The sequence below is a fragment of the Macaca thibetana genome, chromosome 20 (genome assembly GCF_024542745.1).
Source record: "Macaca thibetana thibetana isolate TM-01 chromosome 20, ASM2454274v1, whole genome shotgun sequence".
Classification (NCBI taxonomy): domain Eukaryota; kingdom Metazoa; phylum Chordata; class Mammalia; order Primates; family Cercopithecidae; genus Macaca; species Macaca thibetana.
This window is the reverse complement of record NC_065597.1, coordinates 74,449,295-74,472,226: the sequence shown is the minus strand read 5'-3', so window position 1 is coordinate 74,472,226 and position 22,932 is coordinate 74,449,295. Positions and strand designations below refer to the sequence as shown.

The 22,932-nt window shown below is 61.3% G+C and overlaps 5 protein-coding genes across 5 annotated transcripts in view; 2 read left to right on the top strand and 3 right to left on the bottom strand.

The window, feature by feature from the left end:
• The window catches only part of UBE2I (ubiquitin conjugating enzyme E2 I), a 395,011-nt gene that overhangs the window by 322,696 nt on the left and 49,383 nt on the right, over positions 1–22,932 (top strand). The window lies entirely within an intron of this gene.
• Positions 3,533–22,932, top strand: part of GNPTG (N-acetylglucosamine-1-phosphate transferase subunit gamma) — a 105,384-nt gene continuing 85,984 nt past the window's right edge. Inside the window, exon 1 of the mRNA XM_050774727.1 lies at positions 3,533–3,536. The gene's annotated coding sequence lies outside the window, so the exon portion shown is untranslated. The remainder of the gene's footprint in view (positions 3,537–22,932) is intronic.
• Positions 4,659–7,874, bottom strand: LOC126944149 (putative serine protease 29). The gene is made up of 6 exons (XM_050773410.1): positions 7,758–7,874; positions 7,401–7,461; positions 7,056–7,341; positions 6,696–6,961; positions 5,182–5,345; positions 4,659–5,067 (listed from the first exon to the last, which is right to left on the bottom strand). Exons 1-6 carry the CDS (start codon positions 7,872–7,874, stop codon positions 4,912–4,914), a joined length of 1,050 nt encoding a protein of 349 aa, XP_050629367.1. The 3' UTR covers positions 4,659–4,911.
• LOC126944867 (mastin-like) lies at positions 10,537–14,652 on the bottom strand. The gene is made up of 6 exons (XM_050774741.1): positions 14,436–14,652; positions 14,291–14,351; positions 13,911–14,091; positions 13,423–13,688; positions 11,053–11,216; positions 10,537–10,960 (listed from the first exon to the last, which is right to left on the bottom strand). Exons 1-6 carry the CDS (start codon positions 14,436–14,438, stop codon positions 10,796–10,798), a joined length of 840 nt encoding a protein of 279 aa, XP_050630698.1. The 5' UTR covers positions 14,439–14,652; the 3' UTR covers positions 10,537–10,795.
• On the bottom strand, positions 18,792–21,002 carry LOC126944895 (mastin-like). Its single transcript, XM_050774777.1, has 5 exons — positions 20,830–21,002; positions 20,474–20,654; positions 20,048–20,322; positions 19,330–19,490; positions 18,792–19,229 (listed from the first exon to the last, which is right to left on the bottom strand). The coding sequence occupies exons 1-5, from the start codon at positions 20,888–20,890 to the stop codon at positions 19,059–19,061; spliced, it is 849 nt and encodes a 282-aa protein (XP_050630734.1). The 5' UTR covers positions 20,891–21,002; the 3' UTR covers positions 18,792–19,058.

The window sequence follows — 22,932 nt, the reverse complement described above, 5'->3', positions numbered from 1 at the left end:
TTTCCCAAGCGTTAAACCAACCTGATTTAGACCTGATTAGGTTTTCCTGTAATTCTGAGTACATTTTCTGAGTCAGCTTGTTAATGAATTGGGGGGATGTTTGAATCAGTGTTTGTAAGTGAATTCGGCCTGAAGTTTTCCTGTGTTCTATTATCTAGGCTTGTCCTGCAGGCGACACTCATCAAATCTGATCAGTCAGGACATTGGCCTGTTTTTTCTAGTCTCTGGAAGAGTTTGTTTGAAATGGGGATTATCTGTTCCTTGAAGATTTAGTATAAGTCTCACATAAAACCATGCAAGATAGATACATACACAACTATGTACCCACAAAAATTTAAAAATAAAAAAGTTGAGAGAATTGGCCAGGTGCAGTGGCTCACACCTGTAATTCCAATACGCTGGGAGGCCGAGTGTGCGAGGATTGCTTGAGCCAAGAAGTATGAGACCAGCCTGAGCAACATAGTGAGACCTGGTCTCTACCAAAAATTTAAATATTAGCTGGACATGGCAGTGTGGCCCAGAGCGTCGTGAAATGAGGCTCGGGGCACACGTGGTGGACATGAGGAGCGGACGGATCCCAGGCCTTCCCGGCACAGCGGTGGGAAGAATGCAGTGGCAGGCACCCTCGGCCTGTCCCTGTGGGGCGTGGCTCTGCCCAGAGGCTGTCCAGAGGCTGTCAGACCCAGCAGAGGGTGGGTCACAGCACTGAGATGACCCACGGACAGGCACAGGACACCTCCGTGGGCCTGCATCCTCTATGAGCAGGGGGGACAACAGTGAGATTCCCGTCTCATCAGGGTGGCCCCTTTGTCCCTGTGGCAGGGCCCGGGAACAGCCATCGTGTAGCAGGTGACATGGGTGAGGGTGCCGGGGACGGCCATCGTGTAGCAGGTGACATGGGTGAGGGTGCCGGGGACGGCCATCGTGTAGCAGGTGACGTGAGTGAGGGTGCCAGGGACGGCCATCGTGTAGCAGGTGACGTGGGTGAGGGTGCTGGGGACGGCCATCGTGTAGCAGGTGACGTGGGCGAGGGTGCCGGGGACGGCCATCGTGTAGCAGGTGACGTGGGTGAGGGTGCTGGGGACGGCCATCGTGTAGCAGTGACGTGGGCGAGGGTGCCAGGGACGGCCATCGTGTAGCAGGTGATGTGAGTGAGGGTGCCGGAGACGGCCATCGTGTAGCAGGTGACATGGGTGAGGGTGCCGGGGACGGCCATCGTGTAGCAGGTGATGTGAGTGAGGGTGCCGGAGACGGCCATCGTGTAGCAGGTGACGTGGGCGAGGGTGCCAGGGACGGCCATCGTGTAGCAGGTGATGTGAGTGAGGGTGCCGGAGACGGCCATCGTGTAGCAGGTGACATGGGTGAGGGTGCCGGGGACGGCCATCGTGTAGCAGGTGATGTGAGTGAGGGTGCCGGAGACGGCCATCGTGTAGCAGGTGACGTGGGCGAGGGTGCCAGGGACGGCCATCGTGTAGCAGGTGACGTGGGTGAGGGTGCTGGGGACGGCCATCCTGTAGCAGGTGACGTGGGCGAGGGTGCCAGGGACGGCCATCGTGTAGCAGGTGATGTGAGTGAGGGTGCCGGGGACGGCCATCGTGTAGCAGGTGACGTGGGCGAGGGTGCCGGGGACGGCCATCGTGTAGCAGGTGATGTGGGTGAGGGTGCTGGGGACGGCCATCGTGTAGCAGTGACGTGGGCGAGGGTGCCAGGGACGGCCATCGTGTAGCAGGTGATGTGAGTGAGGGTGCCGGAGACGGCCATCGTGTAGCAGGTGACGTGGGCGAGGGTGCCAGGGACGGCCATCGTGTAGCAGGTGATGTGGGTGAGGGTGCCAGGGACGGCCATCGTGTAGCAGGTGACGTGGGCGAGGGTGCCGGGGACGGCCATCGTGTAGCAGGTGACGTGGGCGAGGGTGCCAGGGACGGCCATCGTGTAGCAGTGACGTGGGTGAGGGTGCCGGAGACGGCCATCGTGTAGCAGGTGATGTGGGTGAGGGTGCTGGGGACGGCCATCGTGTAGCAGTGACGTGAGTGAGGGTGCTGGGGACGGCCATCCTGTAGCAGGTGACGTGGGCGAGGGTGCCGGGGACGGCCATCCTGTAGCAGGTGACGTGGGCGAGGGTGCCAGGGATGGCCATCGTGTAGCAGTGACGTGGGTGAGGGTGCCGGAGACGGCCATCGTGTAGCAGGTGATGTGGGTGACGGTGCTGGGGACGGCCATCGTGTAGCAGTGACGTGAGTGAGGGTGCCGGAGACGGCCATCGTGTAGCAGGTGACGTGGGCGAGGGTGCTGGGGACGGCCATCCTGTAGCAGGTGACGTGTGCGAGGGTGCAGGGACGGCCATCCTGTAGCAGGTGACGTGGGTGAGGGTGCTGGGGACAGCCATTGTGTGTCAGGTGATGTGGGTGAAGGGCCTGCAGACTCACTCCTGGCCCTGGCCCAGGTCTTCGGGCCTCTGGACGGTTGGCGCACTGCCAGCTGCCACAGCACCCACCTGGTTCTGGCTCCCACTGCAATGTTGCAAAAGGACCTGTGGGTAGTGGGTTCCGTGCCATTGTCCAGGCTGCATCCTGCCTTAGGCACGGGGGCCCTCCCCATAGTTCTGTTCTGTCCCTGATCTGTCCCCCGCACCCCACTGTCTGAATACAGAGGCCCCTCCTCTCTGTCGGGGAGCCCAGGCATCCAGCCCTTGCCCCGTGTGGTTCTCTCCGGGTGCAGCGGGAGAAACCTGCCAGGAGAGACAAGATTCCTGCTGCTTTATTCACAGTGTGAAGCCAGAAGGGACCAGACCCAGACCTGCTCCCGGGCCGGCTTCTCTGTGCAGCCCCTTTCTCCAGCAGGAGAGTGCGGCTGCCCCTTCGGTGCTCAGGGGCCTCCTCAGCCTCACCTGGCCCTCACCTTGGGGGTGGGGGGTACAAGAGAAAGGAGAATGAAGATTTCCCCATCTCAGGTTGAGGATGCCTGGTGCCCTGTTACAGCCCAGCAGCCTCCCTGACCCGGTGCTGGTCCCAGAGCTTCTGCGAGGTGGGCACAGGGCGGCCATATGGGAAGTCTCAGTGCTAAATGCTCCAATGCCCCGAGCAAACAGTGGCCCGGCAACTACGGATGTCACCCTTGCTTGGGTTTCCCCAGAAGCCTCCCGTGCAGCACCCTGGAGATGCCGTGGGCACTGGGCAGGGCTGGGCAGGGCTGCAGGTGGACACTGGGCAGGGCACTGGGCAGGGCTGCAGGTGGGCACTGGGCAGGGCTGGGCAGGGCTGCAGGTGGGCACTGGGCAGGGCTGGGCAGGGCTGCAGGTGGGCACTGGGCAGGGCTGGGCAGGGCTGCAGGTGCCAGTTATTTCTCTCAGGGGTGGAGGAGTTGCCCAGGGGTTCAGAAGAGCTTGAATGGGAGGGGACTGAGAAGGAACTTAAAGAAGCACCCCCTCCTCCAAAAAAAAAAGCCCAAGAGATCAGCAGGGCATCCCAGGAAGCAGCAAGGCAGCCCTGGGGCTACAGCAGGGTCTGGGATGAGCAACCCTGGGTGGGGACAGGGGGAGGTTGTAGGGGTGGACTTTGCTTTATCTGCTGCTTATCTGAGGGAAGGGAGTCTGCCCCAGACCAGGCACCCCAAACCCCTGCAATAATGGCATGGACCTAGAAAAAGGGAGGGGGGAGAGAGGGGTGCATTAGATGGGTGGGTGGACAGACAGATGGACAGATGGACAAGTGGATAGATTAGTGGGTGGGTGGGTGGATGGGTGGATGGATAGATCAATAGATACGTGGATGGATGAGTGGATGGATGGATGGACAAATGGATGGACTAATGGATGGGTGGGTGGATGGGTGGATGGATAGATCAATAGATACGTGGGTGGGTGGGTGGATGGATGGATGGATGGATGGATGGATGGATGGATGGATTGGATGGATTAGTGGATGGTGGGTGGATGGGTGGATGGATAGATTAATAGGTAGGTGGGTGGGTGGATGGATGAATGGATGGATGGATGGATGGATGGATGGATGGATAGGGGTGGATGGGGTGGGTGGATGGATGAATGGATGGATGGATGGATGGATGGATGGATGGATGGATGGATGATTAATAGGTAGGTGGGTGGGTGGATGGATGGATGGATGGATGGATGGATGGATGGATGGATGGATGGATGGATGGATGGATGGATGGACAAATGGATGGACTAATGGATGGGTGGGTGGATGGGTGGATGGATAGATCAATAGGTAGGTGGGTGGGTGGGTGGGTGGATGGATGGATGGATGGATGGATGGATGGATGGATGGATGGATGGATGGATGTGGGTGGGTGGGTGGATGGATGAATGGATGAATTCATGGTTGGATGAGTCGATGGATTCAGTGGGTAGATAGATGGTAGATGGATGAAATTTGGTGATGAGGCTGACCTGTACTTTTAGTGGAGGGCTGGGCTGGGAGCTGGGCCCCAAGAGAAGAGTCATCACTGAGAATATTTCCCCTGCTCTTGCCACCCATCCATCATTTCCCCCCACCACCAGTGAATGCCTGGTCTGGAGCAGCCATTTCTACAGCCCGACGGTCCAGAGCAGATGCACCCGCATCAGGAAGCCCCAGTCCCCGCCCCGCTAGCCGCACCCACACTCGGGAACACACTGGCCACTTCTGGTTTGCTTTGCTAACAGTTTAATGCGACGACACTGCAAACTGGCTGCAGGACTTCCATCCGTAACCTCACCCCCATTCAAAGCACCTTCCATGCCTCCTCCTCCCAGTGTGAGGGAGGAAGGTGCAGGTCTGAAAAGGCGGAGGGAAGTGAGGACTATGTGGGATGGAGGAGCAGAGAAGGTGGGTGCTGGAAGGAGCAGGGAGCGGAGGGGCCGAGACGAGGAATGAGCTGGATTTTAGGGAGCTGAGAGGGGCCCGGGGCTTAGAGGCGCATTTGCTGCAGGATCCAGGGCACATAGGTCTGGACTCGTGTGTAGACGCCAATGCTGGGCTGATGACTGTAAAATCCCCAGCTCACCACTCCCGCCTGGAGCCAGGTACCTTTCTTCTTGCAGACCAGGGGGCCGCCTGAGTCACCCTGTGGAGAAGGAAGGCCCAGCTTGACCAGAGACCCAGGACCCTGCTCATCCCAGTCCAGCCTCAGAACTGCAGACAGGAAAAGAGATGGCAGGAGAGAGGCGCCAGGTGTCACCTTCCAGGTGCGGCGGCCCGTGCGGCCGGCACAGATCATGTCGTCCTGGATGAACTTTCTGTCTCCAGCACCGGGAAAAGCATCGTGGATCTGCTGCTCACAGTCTGCGTTGCTCAGTGTGGGGACCTTCACCTGCTGCAGGCGGTAAGGAGGCGGCAGCATATCTGCAGAAACCAACCAAGGGTGTCAGGAGCGGCTCAGGAGGGGCCCCCGGCCAGCACCATGGCAGGACCCCTCCCCACCCCAAGCCTCAGCTCAGGACCTGGGATGCTCAGCCTGCACGGCCTAAGGTGGAGTCAAAGAGGAGAACCTCTAAAGCTGCAAGAACGCAGAATGGAAATGCCAGAGTGGAGTACAGCGGCATAATCATAGCTCCTTGCAGCCTCCGCCTCCCAGGCTCCAGCAACACTCAAGCGATCCTCCAACCTCAGCCTTCCAAGTAGCTGGGACCATAGGCATGCAGCACCATGCCCCGCTAATTTTTTTTTTTTTTAAGATGGAGTCTCGCCCCGTCACCCAGGCTGGAGTGCAGGGGCGCAATCTCAGCTCACGGCAATCTTTGCCTCCCAGGCTCAAGCGATTCTCCTGCCTCAGCCTCCTGAGTAGCTGGGATTACAGGTGCCCACAACCATGCCTGGCTACTTTTTGTGTTTTTAGTAGAGTCAGGGTTTCACCATGTTGGCCAGGCTAGTGTCAAACTCCTGACCTCAGGTGATCCACCTGCCTCGGCCTCCCAAAGTGCTGGGATTATAGGCGTGAGCCACTGCGCCCGGCCAATCCATATTTCTCTTAATTCTTTGTAGAGATGGGGTCTCCCTGTGTTATCCAGGCTGGTCTTGAACTCCTAGGCTCAAGTGATCCTCCTACCTTGGCCCCCCAAAGTGCTGAGATTACAGACTTGAGTCACCGCGCCCACTCCCACCCCCCACCACCCTACCACCCCCATCCACCAATACCTCTTAAATTGGGAGAAGAGGGAGATGGGACCCTACACACATATTCTAGCAAACGGAGGCAGGACCCATGCGCACACTCTAGAAAAGGGAGGCGGGATCCACGCACGCACTCTAGAAAAGGGAGACGGGACCTATGCGCTCTAGAACAGCACCAGGTATTGCCTTTTAAAGAACAGAGGCCCGAAGCAGGAAATGAAGAAAGCCTCAGGGTCTCTGAAACTTCAGTGGAGGAATGGACAGATGGGTAAATTCGTGCCCTCTTTGAACCCATTTTCTTTTCCACAAAATGAAGAAAATGTCTTGCAACGAGAATATGCATAAAATACGTGTTCTAGACACACACGCACAGCACAGTCACTGCCTCCTCCCACCCACCCCAAAGGCTCATTTTCTTTCCTCCCTCTGTTTTATGAGCTTGTATCCCTAGGGCAGCTCACCTGAACCCTGCCCCCCCAACCCTAGCAAGAGAGACCCCAGAATGTGCAAACCAAGCGCTAATCTTTCATGAGCCTCCCAGGACCCCCACGTGTGCCCGTCCCGCGTCCCTCTGGTTCTCACCGAACAAGCTGACCCAGCCCCAGCCTGTGGTCCAGCAGTTGTCACTGTCAGTGAACTCCAGAGACTGTGACGGCAGAGCCACCGGCGCGAGAGTGTTTGTTTTCCTCACACTGGTGGCCAGCTTCAGCAGGGCGATGTCTGCCCCCAGGAAGAAGACAGAGTAGTTGGGGTGGACGATGATCCGGCTGACGTTCAGCAGACCCCGGCCCCCGTACAGATACACGTCCCCGGCATGGATCCGGTAGGTGGACGGGTCGGTGTCCTTCCTGGGGGAGGATGGACCTGGGCTGCTCAGGGGGCCTGGTCTGCGGCGGTCCCACTCCCACCTCCCCTCGCTGGGGTCCCCCGCCCAGGACTCACCGGAAAATGCAGTGGGCGGCAGTCAGCACCCACTGGGGGTGGATGAGGGAGCCCCCGCAGATGTGCACCCAGGAGGCCCAGTGGTAGCTGTAGATCCTCAGGCTGACCTGCCACGGCCACTTCCCCTGGGGGGCGTTGTGGCCCCCCACGATGCCCACCAGATTATTCTTGGGAATGGGCACTGGGAGCACCGGGAGGAGGTCAGGGAACCCGGCCTCTGCCACCCGAGCCTCACCCCGCACCTGCCCTCGGGCAGAAGCCGGTCTGTGCACGTGTGCCCTGGATCCTGGGGTCAGGGGTGGCAGAGCCCCTGGGAAGGGAGGGCTGTGTGGGGTCGGGACTCACCTGGGCTCCCCGCGCTGCAGCTCCCCAGGGAGGAGACGGCCAGGAACAGCAGCAGCAGCATCTGCGGGGAGAGGGCGTGGGGTGTGGGCTGGGGGCTCAGACCCGGGATCAGGGGAGAGGGTGTGGGGTGTGGCCTGGGGGCTGGGAACCGCCTGCAGGCATCGGGGAGGGGATGGTGCCCTTACCATGCCGGGACTCAGCAGCTCTCTTCCCCGGCCCCTGGGAGCCTCTTTATCCTCAGCCACAGGAGGAGGGCAGCAGGAGGGTGGGGCCCTGTGGTGGCCTCAGGTCCAGGAGGCGTCTCTTCACCCCCTCCTCCTCTCTGTCTCCCACCCACACTCCAAGTCTCCACCCTACCCACAGCCCAGGCTGGCAGGACAGGGGTGAGAGGAGAGGGTGAGGGCAGAGTGCGGCTGGGGCGGTGCTGGGGCCCTTTGGTCTGCCTGTTCCTCCAAGAGGACGCCACAGCATCATGGGGCTGGTTTGGAGGGCCAGGCCCTTGGAAAAAACTCAGGTCTGGAGCTCAGGTAGGAGCCCGAGGCAGCGGCAAGGCTCTGCCTCCCACCATGGGGTCCCCAGGACAGTTGCCAGCAGTTCATGTGCTGCAGCACCCCGTGAAGGCGAGAGGTGGCCCCGAGTGGAGGTGCGGCTCGCTCCCAGGACAGGGGCCACAGGCCCAGCAGACTGTCCAAGGAAGGTGCCCACTGTGACGGTGCCCACCGCAACTGGCCAAGCCCATTCTGGCCAGATGTCCTCCAGCCGACTCACCCTGGGGTCTGCATGTGGAGACACCTCAATGGTGGGTGTGGTTGGGGAGAGGTCCTCTGTCCTCAGAGAGGCCTTGGGGACACAATTGAGTCAGGGTCTGGCTCTGTCGCCCAGGCTGGAGTGTAGTGGCATGAACACAGCCCACTGCAGCCTCCACTTCCTGGGCTCTAGCAATCCTCCCACTCGGCTCTCCCAAGGCGCTGGGACCAGCGGAGCACTATGCTCCAGAGACAGGAGAGAGACCCATGCAGTGCTGACCGGAGGGGCCCAGGGGCAGAAATGCTGCCCTGGACGTGCCACGGCTGCACCCTGGGTCTCGGGCAAGAGCTTCGGAGGTGTGGCGGCGCCAGAGCCGTGGTTCTCCCAGGGAGCACGGGACTTCGAGGACAGAGCCAGGACCGGCAACCACAGAGGCTGCCGGAAAGGCAGGGAGGGAAGGGACGGAGAGGAGAGAGATAGGGAAGAGGGAGAGAGGACCCGGGAGGAGAGTGGGATGCGGCTGTCCAGTGTTGGAGGACTCGGGGTGCCCTACATCCTGCAGCCCGGGCCATCTGTTCCCAGCCTCGGTGAAAGCTGGTCCTCCTCTGGGAACCCCCACCAACAGGTCACAGGCACCGTGAGAAAGGCCTGGCAGCTCCAGGCCCCTCCCTCCTGCAGCGGGTGCTGGGACCCCAGTCAGAGCTAATGAAGGGGCCTCGGGGGCTCACATCCTGCCCAGAGTGTAGGGAGCCTGACCCCCATGCTCCTTGAGGCCCCACGGTCCCTACTCTTCCCTCCCTCCCTCTCTGGCCTGGGCCCCCACCTGCTCCCCAACTTCTTCCTAAATCCCTTTCTCCAGTCTTAAGCCTTAAGCCCCTCCCCAATCTCTGTGTGCCCCCCACCCCTGCAGCACACCTCGGGCTTCCCAAGTTGGAGGTGCGTGTAGTTGGGGTGGGCAGTTTGCACTAAAAGCCAGAAGTTCCTCGGCCAGAGGTGAGGAGGTCAGAGGTCTCTCGGCCCCTTGCCTGTCAGGCGGATGGACAGACGATCCCATCTGATGGTCACAGCCACGGCAGGGTGGCGAGCCTGAGAGCATCAGGCACCCAGGGAGACCCTCCTGCTGAGGCCCGGGGGCGGAGGCAGCCACTCTGGGCACCCCTGCCCCATCCATCTCAGGGCGAGGCTGTCCTGCCCCAGCCTGGGGGCCGGCGGGGGAGCTGTCGAGGCAGCCAAACACCCAGAGCTGGAGAGAAGGCGCCACGGTGTTTCCCCCGGCGTTTCTTCACTGAACTTTCTCAGCCGTTTCCCCGCAGACCCCTGATAACAGAAACCCGATCTGATGCCCAGTCTGGGGACGTTCAGGTCCACCCAGGGTCAAGGGCCTTGTGGCCCATGCAGGCCCCCTGGGATCCCAGGAAGCCTGGGCTCTGGGAAGAATCCGAAATCCTAGTGGGGCCGGGAGGGGGTGCAGAGAGACCCCGAAGGAAGCTGTCTTCAGGCCCCTATCATGGAGGAGACCCTGGGAGGGGGGTGGATCCCCTGTTTCGGAGGGGCCCGGGGAGCAGGAGGGGCTCAGCAGGGCGGAGGCAGGGCCTCCCTATGGCTCCTGGAAGCCCACGCGGTGGGGGTGCTCCCGTCTCCCCCAGAGTTGGGGATGGACAGTGTTGGTCCCAGGTAAGTGGGAGTGGCCATAGCTCACCAGCAGGGGCCCTGGGACCACATGGCCTCGTGGTGCCCAGGCTGTGGCTGTGGCTGTGACAGGGCCACTGTGTCCTGTTTGGAGTCTTAAGGGCAACCATGGGGACCCACACCCACAGCGGCTCCTCTGCCTGGAGAGGAGGGATGAGGGAGCAGCTGCTCAGGGGCAGAGCTGGGGTCCCCCAAATTCCAGGGCAGCCAGCTCCGCAGAGACCCCACAGATCAGGGAGGCTGTGTCCTCAGCTGACCCCGAGACTCCGGGAGGTCCAAGGAGGACACCTGGCCGAGGCAGCAGGCTCAGGCTGCTGGCCCCGCAGTGCGGCTCCGTGTCGGAACTGGGGTGCAGCGAGGCTGGGTTTGATGTCACAGATTTGGGGCAATGAGGGGAAGGAGCAAACAGCTGTCCCAGCCAGGGGTGGGTGTTGGGGAGAGAACAGGTAGCTCATCCCTGGGTTGTGGGAACCTGCGGGGAAGGCTGAGCCGCTCAGGGAGCTCAGGCACCGCCTCTGGGAAGCACAGCCCTCCCAGAATGGGCAGGAACCACACACCCTCCCCGTGGGCCCCCAGCCTGGCCTGAAGGTGCGGTCACTCCAGGCTGGCCACGAGCCCTCCAGAACCTTGGGATGTGTACCAGGCAGTCCCACCACGGCCCAGGACGCATCAGAGAATCGGAGACTCGGAGGCTGCTGTTCACACAGTTTAATAGCATGGCAGACCCAGGCAGGAGGCAGGTCCCTGGGTGCGTCCTCCCCTCCCCCACATCCACGGGACACCAGCTTCTGAGCTTCCCCTGCCGCTGTGTCCTCACCCCCAGGTCAGGGAAGGACGGGGTATTTCGGGGGCCAGGCGGGGTGGACAGGAACAGGGCCTGGAGGCGGGAAGGGGAGCTGAGGGGAGGCCCGGCGGGGATGGCAGGGGGACAGGTCGGCTCCCCAGCTCTCAAAGCCTTCTCAACGCTCCAGCGGGACGTGCTGGCGGACCCAGGAGGAATAGGTCGTCACCCGGGTGTAGACACCAGGGTAGTTCCCGTGCCTGGGGGCCACGCCCCAGCTCAGCACGCCAACCTGGAGCCAAGTGTCCAGCCAGTAACAGACCAGTGGGGCCCCAGCGTCGCCCTGTATGGAGAGGACACAGTCAGGGGACGGCCCCACGGCAAGGCAGGTCCCACGGCCGACACCGAGAGCGGAGGGCGGGGCCGGGGTCTCACTTGGCAGGAGCCCTGCCCCTTTCTCCCTGCACACAGCATGTCAGCCTTGATGACGGTGCCCTGGCCGTGGGCAACGGAGCTTTTGTGATACATCCTCTCGCAAGCTCGGGTCCTCACGATGGGGACCTCAGCCTCCTGCAGGTGGGGGGCTGGGGGCAGCGGCGCTGTGGGGAGGGACTGGGTGAGCATGGCTGGTCCTGGGGGGGGGGGGGGCTCGTGCCCTCCCTCCATCTGCCAGGGAGCCTGGGCCTGGCAGCCCTTTTTGGGCTCATGTTCCCACTCAGCAGAAACAACACACTGAAGCTCCAATGGAAGCTGGGAGGAAAGCACAGGGCTTCGGTGCTATAGAACATGACTTTCCCAAAATTAAAGACCAGAGCTCCAACAAATAGGAGAAAAAGCCATCTAGAAAATAAGCAACAGCCACACTGAAGCCGTGAGTCACCCTGAGAGCTGCGCCTTCTGGCTTGTGGAAGATCTCGCTACTTTATTACCAGTCAGGAAGAAAAGTTGTAACATTCTGGATCTGGAGGCAGCCAGTGAGGCGCCTGCAGCCCGGAAGGCCGCCTGGAAGGGAGCCTCAAACCCAGACCTTTTTTTTTTTTTTTTTTGGAGACGGAGTCTTGCTCTGCCGCCCAGGCTGGAGTGCAGTGGCCGGATCTCAGCTCACTGCAAGCTCCGCCTCCCGGGTTTACGCCATTCTCCTGCCTCAGCCTCCAGAGTAGCTGGGACTACAGGCGCCCGCCACCTCGTCCGGCTAGTTTTTTGTATTTTTTTTTTTTTTTTTTTTTTTTTTTTTTGTAGAGACGGGGTTTTACTGTGTTAGCCAGGATGGTCTTGATCTCCTGACCTCGTGATCCGCCCGTCTCGGCCTCCCAAAGTGCTGGGATTACAGGCTTGAGCCGCCGCGCCCGGCACCTTTTTTTTTTTTTTGAGGTGGGGTCTCGCTCTTGCCCAGGCTGGAGTGGAGTGGCGTGATCACAGATCTCTGCAGCCTTGACCACCTGGGCTCAAGCGATCCTCCCACGTCAGCCTCCCCAGTCACTAGGAATACAGGCGCTCCCACCACACCCTGCTAATTTTTTTTTTTTTCTTAGAGACAGGGTCTTTCTGTGTTGCTCAGGCTGGTCTGGAACTCCTGAGCTCGAGTCATCCTCCTGTCTGGACCTCCCAAAGCGCTGGGATTGTGAGTGTGAACCAGTGCACCTGGCTGCCAGATGGCTTTGAGAGAATAAGCCGGAACTGGCTGTGGCGGGGTCTTGTGATTCTGGGGAGCAGCGAGGTGCAGTGGCCTGTCTTTGACAACCGCCATAAAGAGGGTTTTGGGGAAGAGAAACCACATCGTGAAGTTGTCATCATCATGCGTAAGTCCCAGAGGAAAACACTCAGAACGCCGGCTGTTCAGGGAGGACCGAGGGGCCAAGTCCAGCACACGATTCCCCTGCGGTTACCAGGGTCGGAACCACGAGCAGCCAATGACACAGGCCAGGTCGGCAACAGCAGGCCCGGGAGCCAAGGCTGAGGGGAGCCTCTCTGAGAAGGACAGCGTAGCTCTGTGACCCTGGGCACGCCGTTCCCCCTCCCCAGCCTGTTTCCCCACCTCAACGCCGGGCGTATGGACAAAGGGAGTTCTCAGAACAAGCACGGAATCTAGAGATGAACAGCCCGAGAGACAGGGCCAGGAAGTGAAACAGGAGCCCACTCTCCCCCTAGGATCTTCCATCGGAAAAGTACAGACACAGACCGTGCCTGGGCAGCGAGGCCAGAGAGCCATGGGCTGAAGGCCACGGCCCTGGGTACGAATCCTTGGCCAGCCCCTGGGAGTCCTGCCATCCAGATGCATCACTCGCTTTGACAGCTGCAAACCGAGGCCAGGCACAGTGGCTCATGTCTATCATCCCAGCTCTTTGGGAGGCCGAGGCAGGTGGATTACCTGAGGTCAGGAGTTCAAGACCAGCCTGGCCAACATGGCAAAACCCCGTCTCTACTAAAAATACAAAAAATTAGCCGGGCGTGGTGGTGCGCACCTGTGGTCCCAGCTACTTGGGAGGCTGAGGCAGGAGAATCGCTTCAACCCAGGAGGCAGAGGTTGCAGTGAGCCAAGATTGCGCTACTGCACTCCAGCCTTGGGGACAGAGCAAGACTCGGTCTCAAAAAAAAAAAAAAAAAAAAAAAAAAAAGACAATTGCAAACCAAGAAATGGTGTCCAGCTCCTGCAGCTGTCTGTCTCCAAGGTTTAAACAAGAGCTAAAGATGCCTCCTGGTGGGGAGGCCTGGAGCCCACCTGTGGCCTGGGCACACACCTGCCATCCCCATGCACCCTGCCTGAGTGCTGCCCAGTCCTTCCCCGCCCCCCTCCCCTGATCTTACCGAGGGTCCCCCAGCCGGTCACCCAGCACTTCATCCCCGGGAGGAGCATTAGTGAGTCGGGGGCCAGGGAGACCGGGTGGACGAGATCGGACAGCGTCACGGCGGTCTCCAGCTTCAGCAGGGCGATGTCTGCGCCCCCCCAGGCCGAAAGGCTCATGTTGAACTTGGGGTGCAGGATGATCTGGGCCACCTTCGTCAGCTGGTCGTGGCGATAGAGCGTCACTTGTCCAGTTTGGACCCTGTATGTCTGTGGCTCCCATGCGGCCCTGGGAGAGACCAGCTGCTTCTCAGGGCAGGGGGTCTCGGCCCCCAGTGTAGCAGAAATAACGTCCAGGGGCTCAAAGCTGGGACCTCCTGTTCCACAGGCTCAATACCACCGGGAACCTGAGCCGCCTCCTGCCCCAGGACACCGCCCCGCCACGCTGCGGGGCCCCTCGGCTTCCGCCCGCCCGCATCTCCCACCAGAGGCCTTCGGGTGAGCCACTCACAGTGCCACGCAGTGGGCCGCGGTCAGCACCCACTGGGGGTGGATGAGGGAGCCCCCGCAGCTGTGCCCCCACTGGTTTTGCTCCTTGTCGAAGGTCCTGAGGCTGACCTGCCACGGCCACTTGCCGGGAGGGGCACTGTGGCCCCCTACGGCGTGCGCCCACTCAGTCCCTGGGCTGAGATCTGGGGACACGGCGAGAGGGGCTGTGAGAGGGCCAGGCGCCCTGCCCGGGGCCAGCATGGCCTCCCACACACAGTTCCCCAGAGCCCAGGATGAGCCAGTGGCTTCCAGGGGCTGCTCAGCACCCGCCCCACCGGAGCCAGCGCAGGCCTGGGGTCAGGGCGGGTCCCAGGACAGTGGGAGCATTGGATAAGGACTCACCCGGGAACACGGGCACGGAGCCCCCCAAGCGAGGCAGGGTCAGGAACAGCAGCCACAGCATCTGCAGGGTTAGGGGGAGGGCAGGGTTGGGTGAGCAAAGCTGGATCCCAGGTCTGGGAGGACTCGAGAGGAACCTGGCCCTCACCATCGTGGTGTCTCTGGCCTCTGCCTCTGGGCGCCTCCGAGCCCCCTTTATCGTCTCAGCATAGAAAGTGGGTGGGGCCTGTGCCGCCTGTGGGCGGGGCTTCCCTCCTCCCAAGTCAGCCCATCAACATCTCAGCCGGGATCTGCACCAGGCCCTGGGGAAGGCCCCCGGTGGAGGTGGTGGCTTTGGCACTGAATGGGGAGTTTCAAGGAGTGCTCAGTGCTGCGGGAGATGCCCGGGCTGGGCCAGGCCTCCAATGCTCAGGAAAGGCCTCTCCCCGCAGGAGCCGCCCCAGCACAGCCAGGGCCTGGCCTGTGGTCCAGCCTGGGGGTTCACGGTCCACAGCCTCCCTGGGAGGTGGGGTCCGGGCATGGGCCGCTGCCTCCTCCAGTGGGCCTGGCGCAGAGCCCCCAGTTCCCACCCACCTGGGAGAGCTCCAGGGCGGGCTGAGTGGGAGGCGGAGGCAGCCAAGGGGCAGACAGGACTGGGAGGGGACGGGGCCTCCCACCCTCTTCCTGCCTCTTTCCGAGGCACCGGGCGTCCGTGGGTCCTGGAGGAGAAGGCTCCCCGGCTTCCCCCAGAGCCGAAGCGCCAGGACTGGTGAGATCTCTGAGGTGGGGGCGCTCCCCCTGGGTCCGCTGGGTACAGTGGCTCACGCCTGTGATCCCAGCACTTTGAGAGGCTGAGGCCGGGGGATCAGCCGAGGTCAGGAGTTTGAGAACAGCCTGGCCAATACAGTGAAACATCGTCTATACTAAAAATACAAAATTTATCCAGGCGTGGTGGTGCGTGCCTGTCATCCCAGCTGCTTGGGAGGCTGAGGCAGGAGAATCACTTGAACCTGGGGGACGGAGGTTGTGGTGAGCTGAGATCACACCACTGCGCTCCAGTCTGGTGACAGAGCAAAACTCCGTCTCAAAAAAAGAGACCGTCACCATCACCCGAAGGAGTTCCCTATTCCTGGGAGAGGCCTCCAGTCAGCACGGAACCTGGGAGGCGAGGGACCAGGGTGGAGGACGCCGGTGGGCGCCGTGTCCTGGCCACCACCTGTGAGCCCTGTGCCGCCGCTGCTGGGCCCCACCCAAACCAGTGACTGCCTGAAGAGAGAGAGACTCCACCCCTGCCAAGACCCCGCAGAGGGACTCCCCACACTCCAATAACCGCACACGCCCAGGGTGGTCCTGCCGCAGACCCTGCCTCGGGAGGACAGGGCCCTGGTGATGCCCGACGTGCAGGGCGGGGTGCCTGGAAGGCTGGGGCCGTGTGTGGGCCCGTATAACGAGGAGGCCCCTCAGGGGCTCGTGTTGCGGCTTTGCCGTTGTGAAAGAATTGGGGAAATGAAGACTTCTTATTTTATTTTTTTGTTTTTTTTTTTTTTTTTTTTTTTTTTTTGAGACAGAGTCTCGCTCTGTCGCCCAGGCTGGAGTGCAGTGGCGCGATCTCGGCTCACTGCAAGCTCCGCCTCCTGGGTTTACGCCATTCTCCTGCCTCAGCCTCCTGAGTAGCTGGGACTACAGGCGCCCGCCACCGCGCCCGGCTAATTTTTTGTATTTTTAGTAGAGACGGGGTTTCACCGTGGTCTCGATCTCCTGACCTGGTGATCCGCCCGCCTCGGCCTCCCAAAGTGCTGGGATTACAGGCGTGAGCCACCGCGCCCGGCCGACTTCTTATTTTATTTTTTTGAGACCGAGTTTCGCTCTTGTTGCCCAGGCTGGAGTGCACTGGTGGCGATCTCGGCTCACTGCAACCTCTGCCTCCCAGGTTCAAGCCATTCTCCTGCCTCAGCCTCCTGAGTAGCTGAGATTACAGGCGTGCGCCACCACGCCCGGCTAATTTTGTATTTTTAGTAGAGACGGGGTTTTTCCATGTTGGCCAGGCTGGTCTCGAACTCCCGACTTCAGGTGATCCGCCCTCCTCAGCCTCCCTGAGTGCTGGGATGACAGGTGTGAGCCACTGTGCCTGACCTCTTTTTAGTTTTTCATATTTATCTGGGTTTTCTTTTTTTTTTTTTTTTTTAACAGAGTTATTGAGATTGAGTTCACAAAAACCTACAATTCACCCATTTAGAGGGTGGAACTTCATCGATTTTCACGCATTCGGAGGCATGTGGCTGTCGCCATTCCCAATTGTACGACATTTTTATCGCCCTGGAAAGCCCACACCCTTCTGGTGGCTGTTGCTTCCCATCCCTGTCACCCCTCCCCCGGGCCCCAAGAACCTTCCGTCCACCGCTACGGATCTCCCTGTTCTCTCGACCTGTGGCCGCGGTGCCCGGCTCCCCTCTCAGAGTGGACGGCAGAATTTTGGGCTCTTCCCCTGCTTGGTGCCCTCCCCCGCCTCGGGAAGCGGGCTCAGCCGCAGGCTCAGCCGTAGGCCTTCGTGTCAGCAAAGACCTCCTGGAGACCCCTCGCCTGGCCTGTGAGGAGGCCTGGGTCACCCGTGCCCGGAGGGACTCTGCTGGCGGCTGCAACAGGCCACAGCCGGGCGGTTTACGCACAGCGGGAATTCATTCCCAGTGACCCCGGAGGATGGAGGTCCGAGGTCTGGGGAGGACCCACCTCCTGGTTCATAAACGGTGCCTTCTCTTTGGGTGCTCCAGGCTGGGAGGGAGGAGTGAGCTCTCTGGGGTTCCTTCTCTAAGGGCATGAATGCCCTGTTTACCTTCCAAAGCACCCCCTCCCAATCCCATCGCCCCAGGGGTTAGGGCTTCAACATGTGGATCTGCAGGACCACAAATCTTCAGACGAGAGCAGGGGTCTGAGCTGAGGGGCCTCCAGGAGTGAGGAAGGGGCTCCCTTTCTCCCATGCCCGGGGTCCGGGGGGTGTCTGTGCACCCCTCCACGACCCACCTCTTGCCGCTGCATCTGGCAGGGATGGGGTGTGGGGCTGGGGAGGAAATGGCCTGAGAGCCCCTGGGAGCTGAGTCTGGACAGAAGCACCAGCTGTCTCCAGGATTTATCCACGACGCGGGAGGGAGATCAGCTCTCAAGCCTTCAGATTTTGAATTGCCACGTGGCTCCCAAAGTGACACTGGGCACTGATGGGAGGGACTGAAGTATTGGGGCAGGTCCCCCCAAGCTGAGCTCTGCCTGAGATTCTGGGGCCTGCACAGAAGGGCAGCCCAGGATGCCCACAGGGAACGCCAGCTCTGTGGGGCTGACCTCCAGCAGGCCACACACAGACAGTGAGTGGGGAGGGAGTGGCTCTCCGGCCCTGACGTGGCCCCTCGCCTGCCTTTCTGGACACCCTTGCTCTGCCGGCTCAGCAGCCCCAGCACCCGCTTCTGAGCTCTTGGTTCAAGCAGAGATTAATCAGAGCGTCATCAAGTGCACCGGCCGCCATGCTGCATCACCACAGAGCCAAGGAGACGCAACCAACCCCACACAGCATGAGGCCGATGCAGCCCAAGACGGGGACAGGACCCCACGGCCGATTCAGGACAGAGAGCAGGCTCTTTCCACTAAAGTCATTTGTCCCAGAGGTTCCCGAGGGACGCGGGGCTAGTGTGGGGCCTGGAGTCAGGTAGAAACCGGGCAGGTTACAGATGGGGGCCCTGAGCTGTCCACCTCTCCCCACTGTGCTGTCCACCACCCCAGGACCCTCTACTTCTACCAGCACCCCCCAAGAATCTCAGGCTCTGGGCATTCAGAGGCACCTTCCTGTGCCCCAGGCCAGGTGTCCAGGATGACCAGCAGGACGTGTCACAGCCAGAAAATCCAGAGGTGCCCAGGGGCCTCCTGCTTCCCAGGGAAGCTGTGGTTGTCATGGGAACCCGTGGGCCCACAGAACCCCTGTAGGAAGCATGTCTGGGGTTGGGACTGTGGGGTCACATTTGCAGAACACAAACCAGAGAATCTTGACTTAGGACATTTGAAATCCAAAAAAGAGGATTTTGTGCCAGAAAAGGAGGAGAAAGTCTAGAGTCGGCCGGAAACACTGTCTGGGGATGGAGGGGCCTAGAGCATCGGGAGAAAGAACCGGGCCCCATGGGCACCAGGACCCCGCACCGTGCCAGCTGCTCTCAGGGCCACATGTTGTGGGACCAGGAGGACCCTGGTGGTGGGTCAGGGCGCGAGGGTTCTAGGACGAGGTGGCTCTGGAAAGCGGAGGGAAGGAGAAGTCCGTCAGCCTGGGACTGATGCTCCAATGTCAATGGCCCTGACAGACCTGTGTGCGCTGGGGGAGGGGGTGCAGCAGAAAGGAAGCCGTCCCCTCCCAGCCCTGGGGCCCATCCCTCTTCTCCTGCCTGGCCTGAGAGTGCCAGGACCCGGGCTCTGCAGCCAAGCCTGGCCACCCCACTCGGTGACCCCCAGCTGCTCCCACAGTGCAGACACACACCGCAGACCTGGAGCGGTTTCCACACTGTTTAATGGAGTCAAGTCACAAGAAGTCATCTAGGATTTCTGGAATTCTGTTCCCACTCCCGACTCATTTCTGAGGGCCCCTCCCCTGCTCCCTGAGCCCCCTGCCGGCAGGAAAACACAGAGCCTTGAGAGGCTGAGAGCAGCAGAAGGGTCTCGGGGCAGAGACCCGCGGGAGGGTGAGGCTGGGACTGGGGAGCAGCAGGGGTGTCCACAAGGAAGACGGGGCCTCCTGGATCATGCAGACCCCACTGCACCCCAGCTAGGGTCTGGGGAACGGAGGGACGTACTGGCGGATCCAGGACACGTAGCTCGTCACGCGGGCGTACACGCCGGGGTAGTCACGAAGGCCACAGGATTTGCCCCAGCTCACTACCCCCACCTGGACCCAGGTGCAGTTCCACCTGCACACCAAGGGGCCTCCAGAGTCACGCTGTGGGGAGAGAGATGCTCAGCAAAGCCCTTGCATGCACCCACAGCGACGGGGCTGGTGGGCAGGGGCAGGAGGAGGCAGGGCGGGGCTGGGGTCCCACCTGGCAGGAGTCCCGGCCCTCACTCCCGGCACAGAGCATGTCGTCTTGGATGACCCTGTGGTTGCTGCCTGAGGACTCGTTCTGGTACTGCTCCTCACATTCGCTGTTCCCCACGATGGGGACGTCCACCTCCTGCAGGTGGTAGGGCGGGGGCAGCGGCTCTGTGGGGAGAACATGCAGCTGAACCTGGACGTGGGGGGCCCTGCTTCTTCCTTAAAACAAAGACCTCACTCCACCCAATGCGGGGCCTCCCCGACCTTCAGCAGAGAGCACAGGGGAGCCCCCACCCATGAATCCTGACCCAGTGACTCAGTTTCCCCAAGTCCACTATAGTCAGGATCTGACCACATGACATCTGAGGGTCTGGACACCAGCCCAGCACCAGGACAGAGGGCTCCTCTTGGAAGCAGGGGCAAAGCCGCAGGACTCAGGACCCCGGACCAACCCTCCGTCCACAGCGGAGGAGCCTGGCCTCGGCTGCCATTGGCAGAGTGGAGCTGGGAAACACCGGGTCTGGAGCGGCGGCCAAAACTGCCTGCCCAGAGCAAGTCCCCGTTCCTGATGTCCATCCCAGAAACGTCCTATCCAAAACCTGGGCTTGCAAAGGGGGTCAGGTTTGCAAGGGAGCTTGCAAAGGGGGTCCCAGAAGCCACAGAGCGAGGGATTTTCCGCAAGACCCAGCCCCTCGTCCTCCCCAGAGAGCCTCGTTGACACCCACGGTTGTGTGTAATGTCACCCCAGCCGGTCACCCAGCAGGTCTTCCCCGAGGGCACGTCCAGGGAGGCAGGCGGGAGTGAGACCGGGTGCACGAGCTCAGACAGCGGCACTGGGGCCTCCAGCTTCAGCAGGGCGATGTCCGCACCACCCTGGGCAAACAGGCTCTTGTTGTACCGGGGATGACGGACGATCTCAACCACCTTCGTCGGCTGGTCGTCCTCATAGAGCCTCAGCTGCCCGACCTGTACCCTGAACGCACAGGCCTCCAGCTCCTCCCTGGAGAGAGGAACGGGCACCCCTCAGAGCAAGGCTGGATGCTCAGGACCGGGGCTTTCCCTGAATCCCGGGAGGGGCCCCCAGCACACAGGACACCTGCCCGTCCCCACCCCCACTCCCACCCGCCGAGGGGACGGCAGGCTCCACTCACGGCTCGAGGCAGTGGGCGGCGGTCAGCACCCACTCTGGGTGGATGAGGGAGCCCCCGCAGATGTGCTCCCACAGGCCCTTCTCCATGCTGTAGAATCTCAAGCTGACCTGCCAGGGGAACCTCCTGGCCGAGACGTCGCAGCCCCCGACGATGCCCACCAGCTCACGCCCCGCGCCGGGCTCTGGGGAGGCAAGGGAGGGGCGTGAGGGGGCCGGACGAGGGTCTTCCCAGGGCTCAGGGGCACCAGGAAAGACCGGCAATCAGACGGTCCCCACGCCCCCAGCAGGGCTGGCGCTCTGAGCCCAGGGCAGGGAGGGGGTCCTGAGCAGAGGGGGCATTGGGTGGGTTGGACTCGCCTGGATTCCTGGGCACGGAGCCCCCCAGGCAGGGGAGGGTCAGGAGCAGCAGCCACAGCATCTGTGAAGAGGCCTGCAGTGGGGAGGGGGACCCCAACACCAGCTTCTGGGGATGGAGGTTGAGCTCAGGGATTCGGCTCTGACAGGAGCAGCTGCCTCCCACACTGGCCTCCACACGCACCCCTCCCGGGGCTGTCTCGCTCAGGGCCCCCTTTATTCTTCCATCACAGGAAGTGGGTGGAGGCTGGGAGTCCTACTTCGTGGGTTCAAGATGTGCCCAAAGAGATCTCCTCCCCCGGCCGGGCTTGGTGTCTCACGCCTGTAATCCCAGCACTTTGGGAGGCCGAGGCGGGCGGATCACGAGGTCAGGAGATCGAGACCATCCTGGCTAACACGGTGAAACCCCGTCTCTACTAAAAATACAAAAAATTAGCCGGGTGTGGTGGCGGGAACCGTAGTCCCAGCTACTCGGGAGGCTGAGGCAGGAGAATGGCGGGAACCCAGGAGGCGGAGCTTGCAGTGAGTCGAGATCGCACCACTGCACGCCAGGCTGGGCGACAGAGCGAGATTCCATCTCAAAAAAAAAAATCTGACCCCTTGACTGCGGCTGTGGGGCCTGATGACCAGAGGAAGCACAGACCTCACGTTCCTCCACGGGGCAGGGGCGGGGCGGGAGGTGCAGACGGACACGGGCCGTGTGCCGCCCTCCACCGGCCTGTCCTGTCAGTGAAGGAGAGTTTGGAGAGGCTGACGGTGAGAGAAGAAAAGGCCTGTTCAGGGCGGCACTGGAGCCTGTGACAGAGGGAAGCGTCTCTGAGAGCCACTGGAGGGCCTGCAGCCGGGGCCCTGAGCCCTGGCCCCGCCCTCAGGAGTCCTGCTTCTCTGGGTACCAAGTGCCCCAAGGGTGTGGACACCCCAAACCACCAGAAAAAGGCTCTAGCACGGCCCCAAAGGACACACAGTTACTAACCAGAAATAGGCTCCAGGAGGCCCAGAACCCAGGCCAAAGGAGAGGGTTGTCAGAGACCACGGGACTGGTGCGGACCCGGCCTTTCCAGGAACATACTGTTACCCAGAACAGCCGGAATGGACCACACCGTCCACTGTTAACGCCCTGCTTGGGGCGGGAGGCCCAGGAACGTCGCCCGGGATCTCAGGTCCACTGTGCTCCAATGGACACAGCAGAGTCCTCCAAGCAGGTGGAGAGAAGGAAGGGTCAGGGCACTACGGGGGTCCCAGGGACATGACCGTCCCCTCCAGTGAATCTCCAGGGTGAGGAAAGAGGAGGACCAAGCTGTCATTTGGTGTGGTCACCTGTGCAGGACCCGGGGTGGGGTCCACATCACAGCTGCCCCCACTGCAGCAATGACTCAGATACCACAGACCCTCCAGCCCAACCAGTGAAGCACCTGTCCCTGCTTCTCAGACCCTCTGGCTCCCGGTACAGCTGGATCCTCCCCGTTGGCAGATCTGGGTCACAGACGGCACCCACGTGGGGGGAGGTGGGAAGGGCACTGCCTGGGGCTGGAGAGGCCCCTCCCCTGCCGAGGCACCCAAGGTGGGACTCCATAAACCTGGAGGGAACGGGGCGCTGGCCCCAAGTGAGGACAAGCATCTGTGCCCCAACTCCATGCCTTTCCCAGCCACCCTGCATCCCACGTGACTCTAGTCAAGAGCCTCTGAGGCCGGGACATGGCTCTGGATCCCTGTGCGGCCAACAGGTCACTGGTGGACTGTGGTTTCGTTGCTGTGAAAGAATCAGCAGAAAACAGTGGACGTTTCTCTGCATCTTCCCTTCCTAACAAGCCACTGTGATCCCAGCAGCCCACGCAGTGCTGCTTGAAGATGGTTTGGGCCCGGCTTCCAGGGGGTCTGAGGGTTTGAGAACGTTTTGCTAAGTGTTGGAAGAGGCGTGTGTGTTTGAGAGAAGACAGCCCGACCTGGGAGGGAGGAAGGGAGGGAGCAGGAGTCTCCCATCCCCTTAGGAAGAGGACAGGGCCTGTGGGTTCGGCGAGGAGGGGGTCCTTGTTATGGCCTGGAGTGTGACCCCCATTCCTACATTTGTTGTTTTATTTTTGAAACAGTCTCGCTCTGTCACCCAGG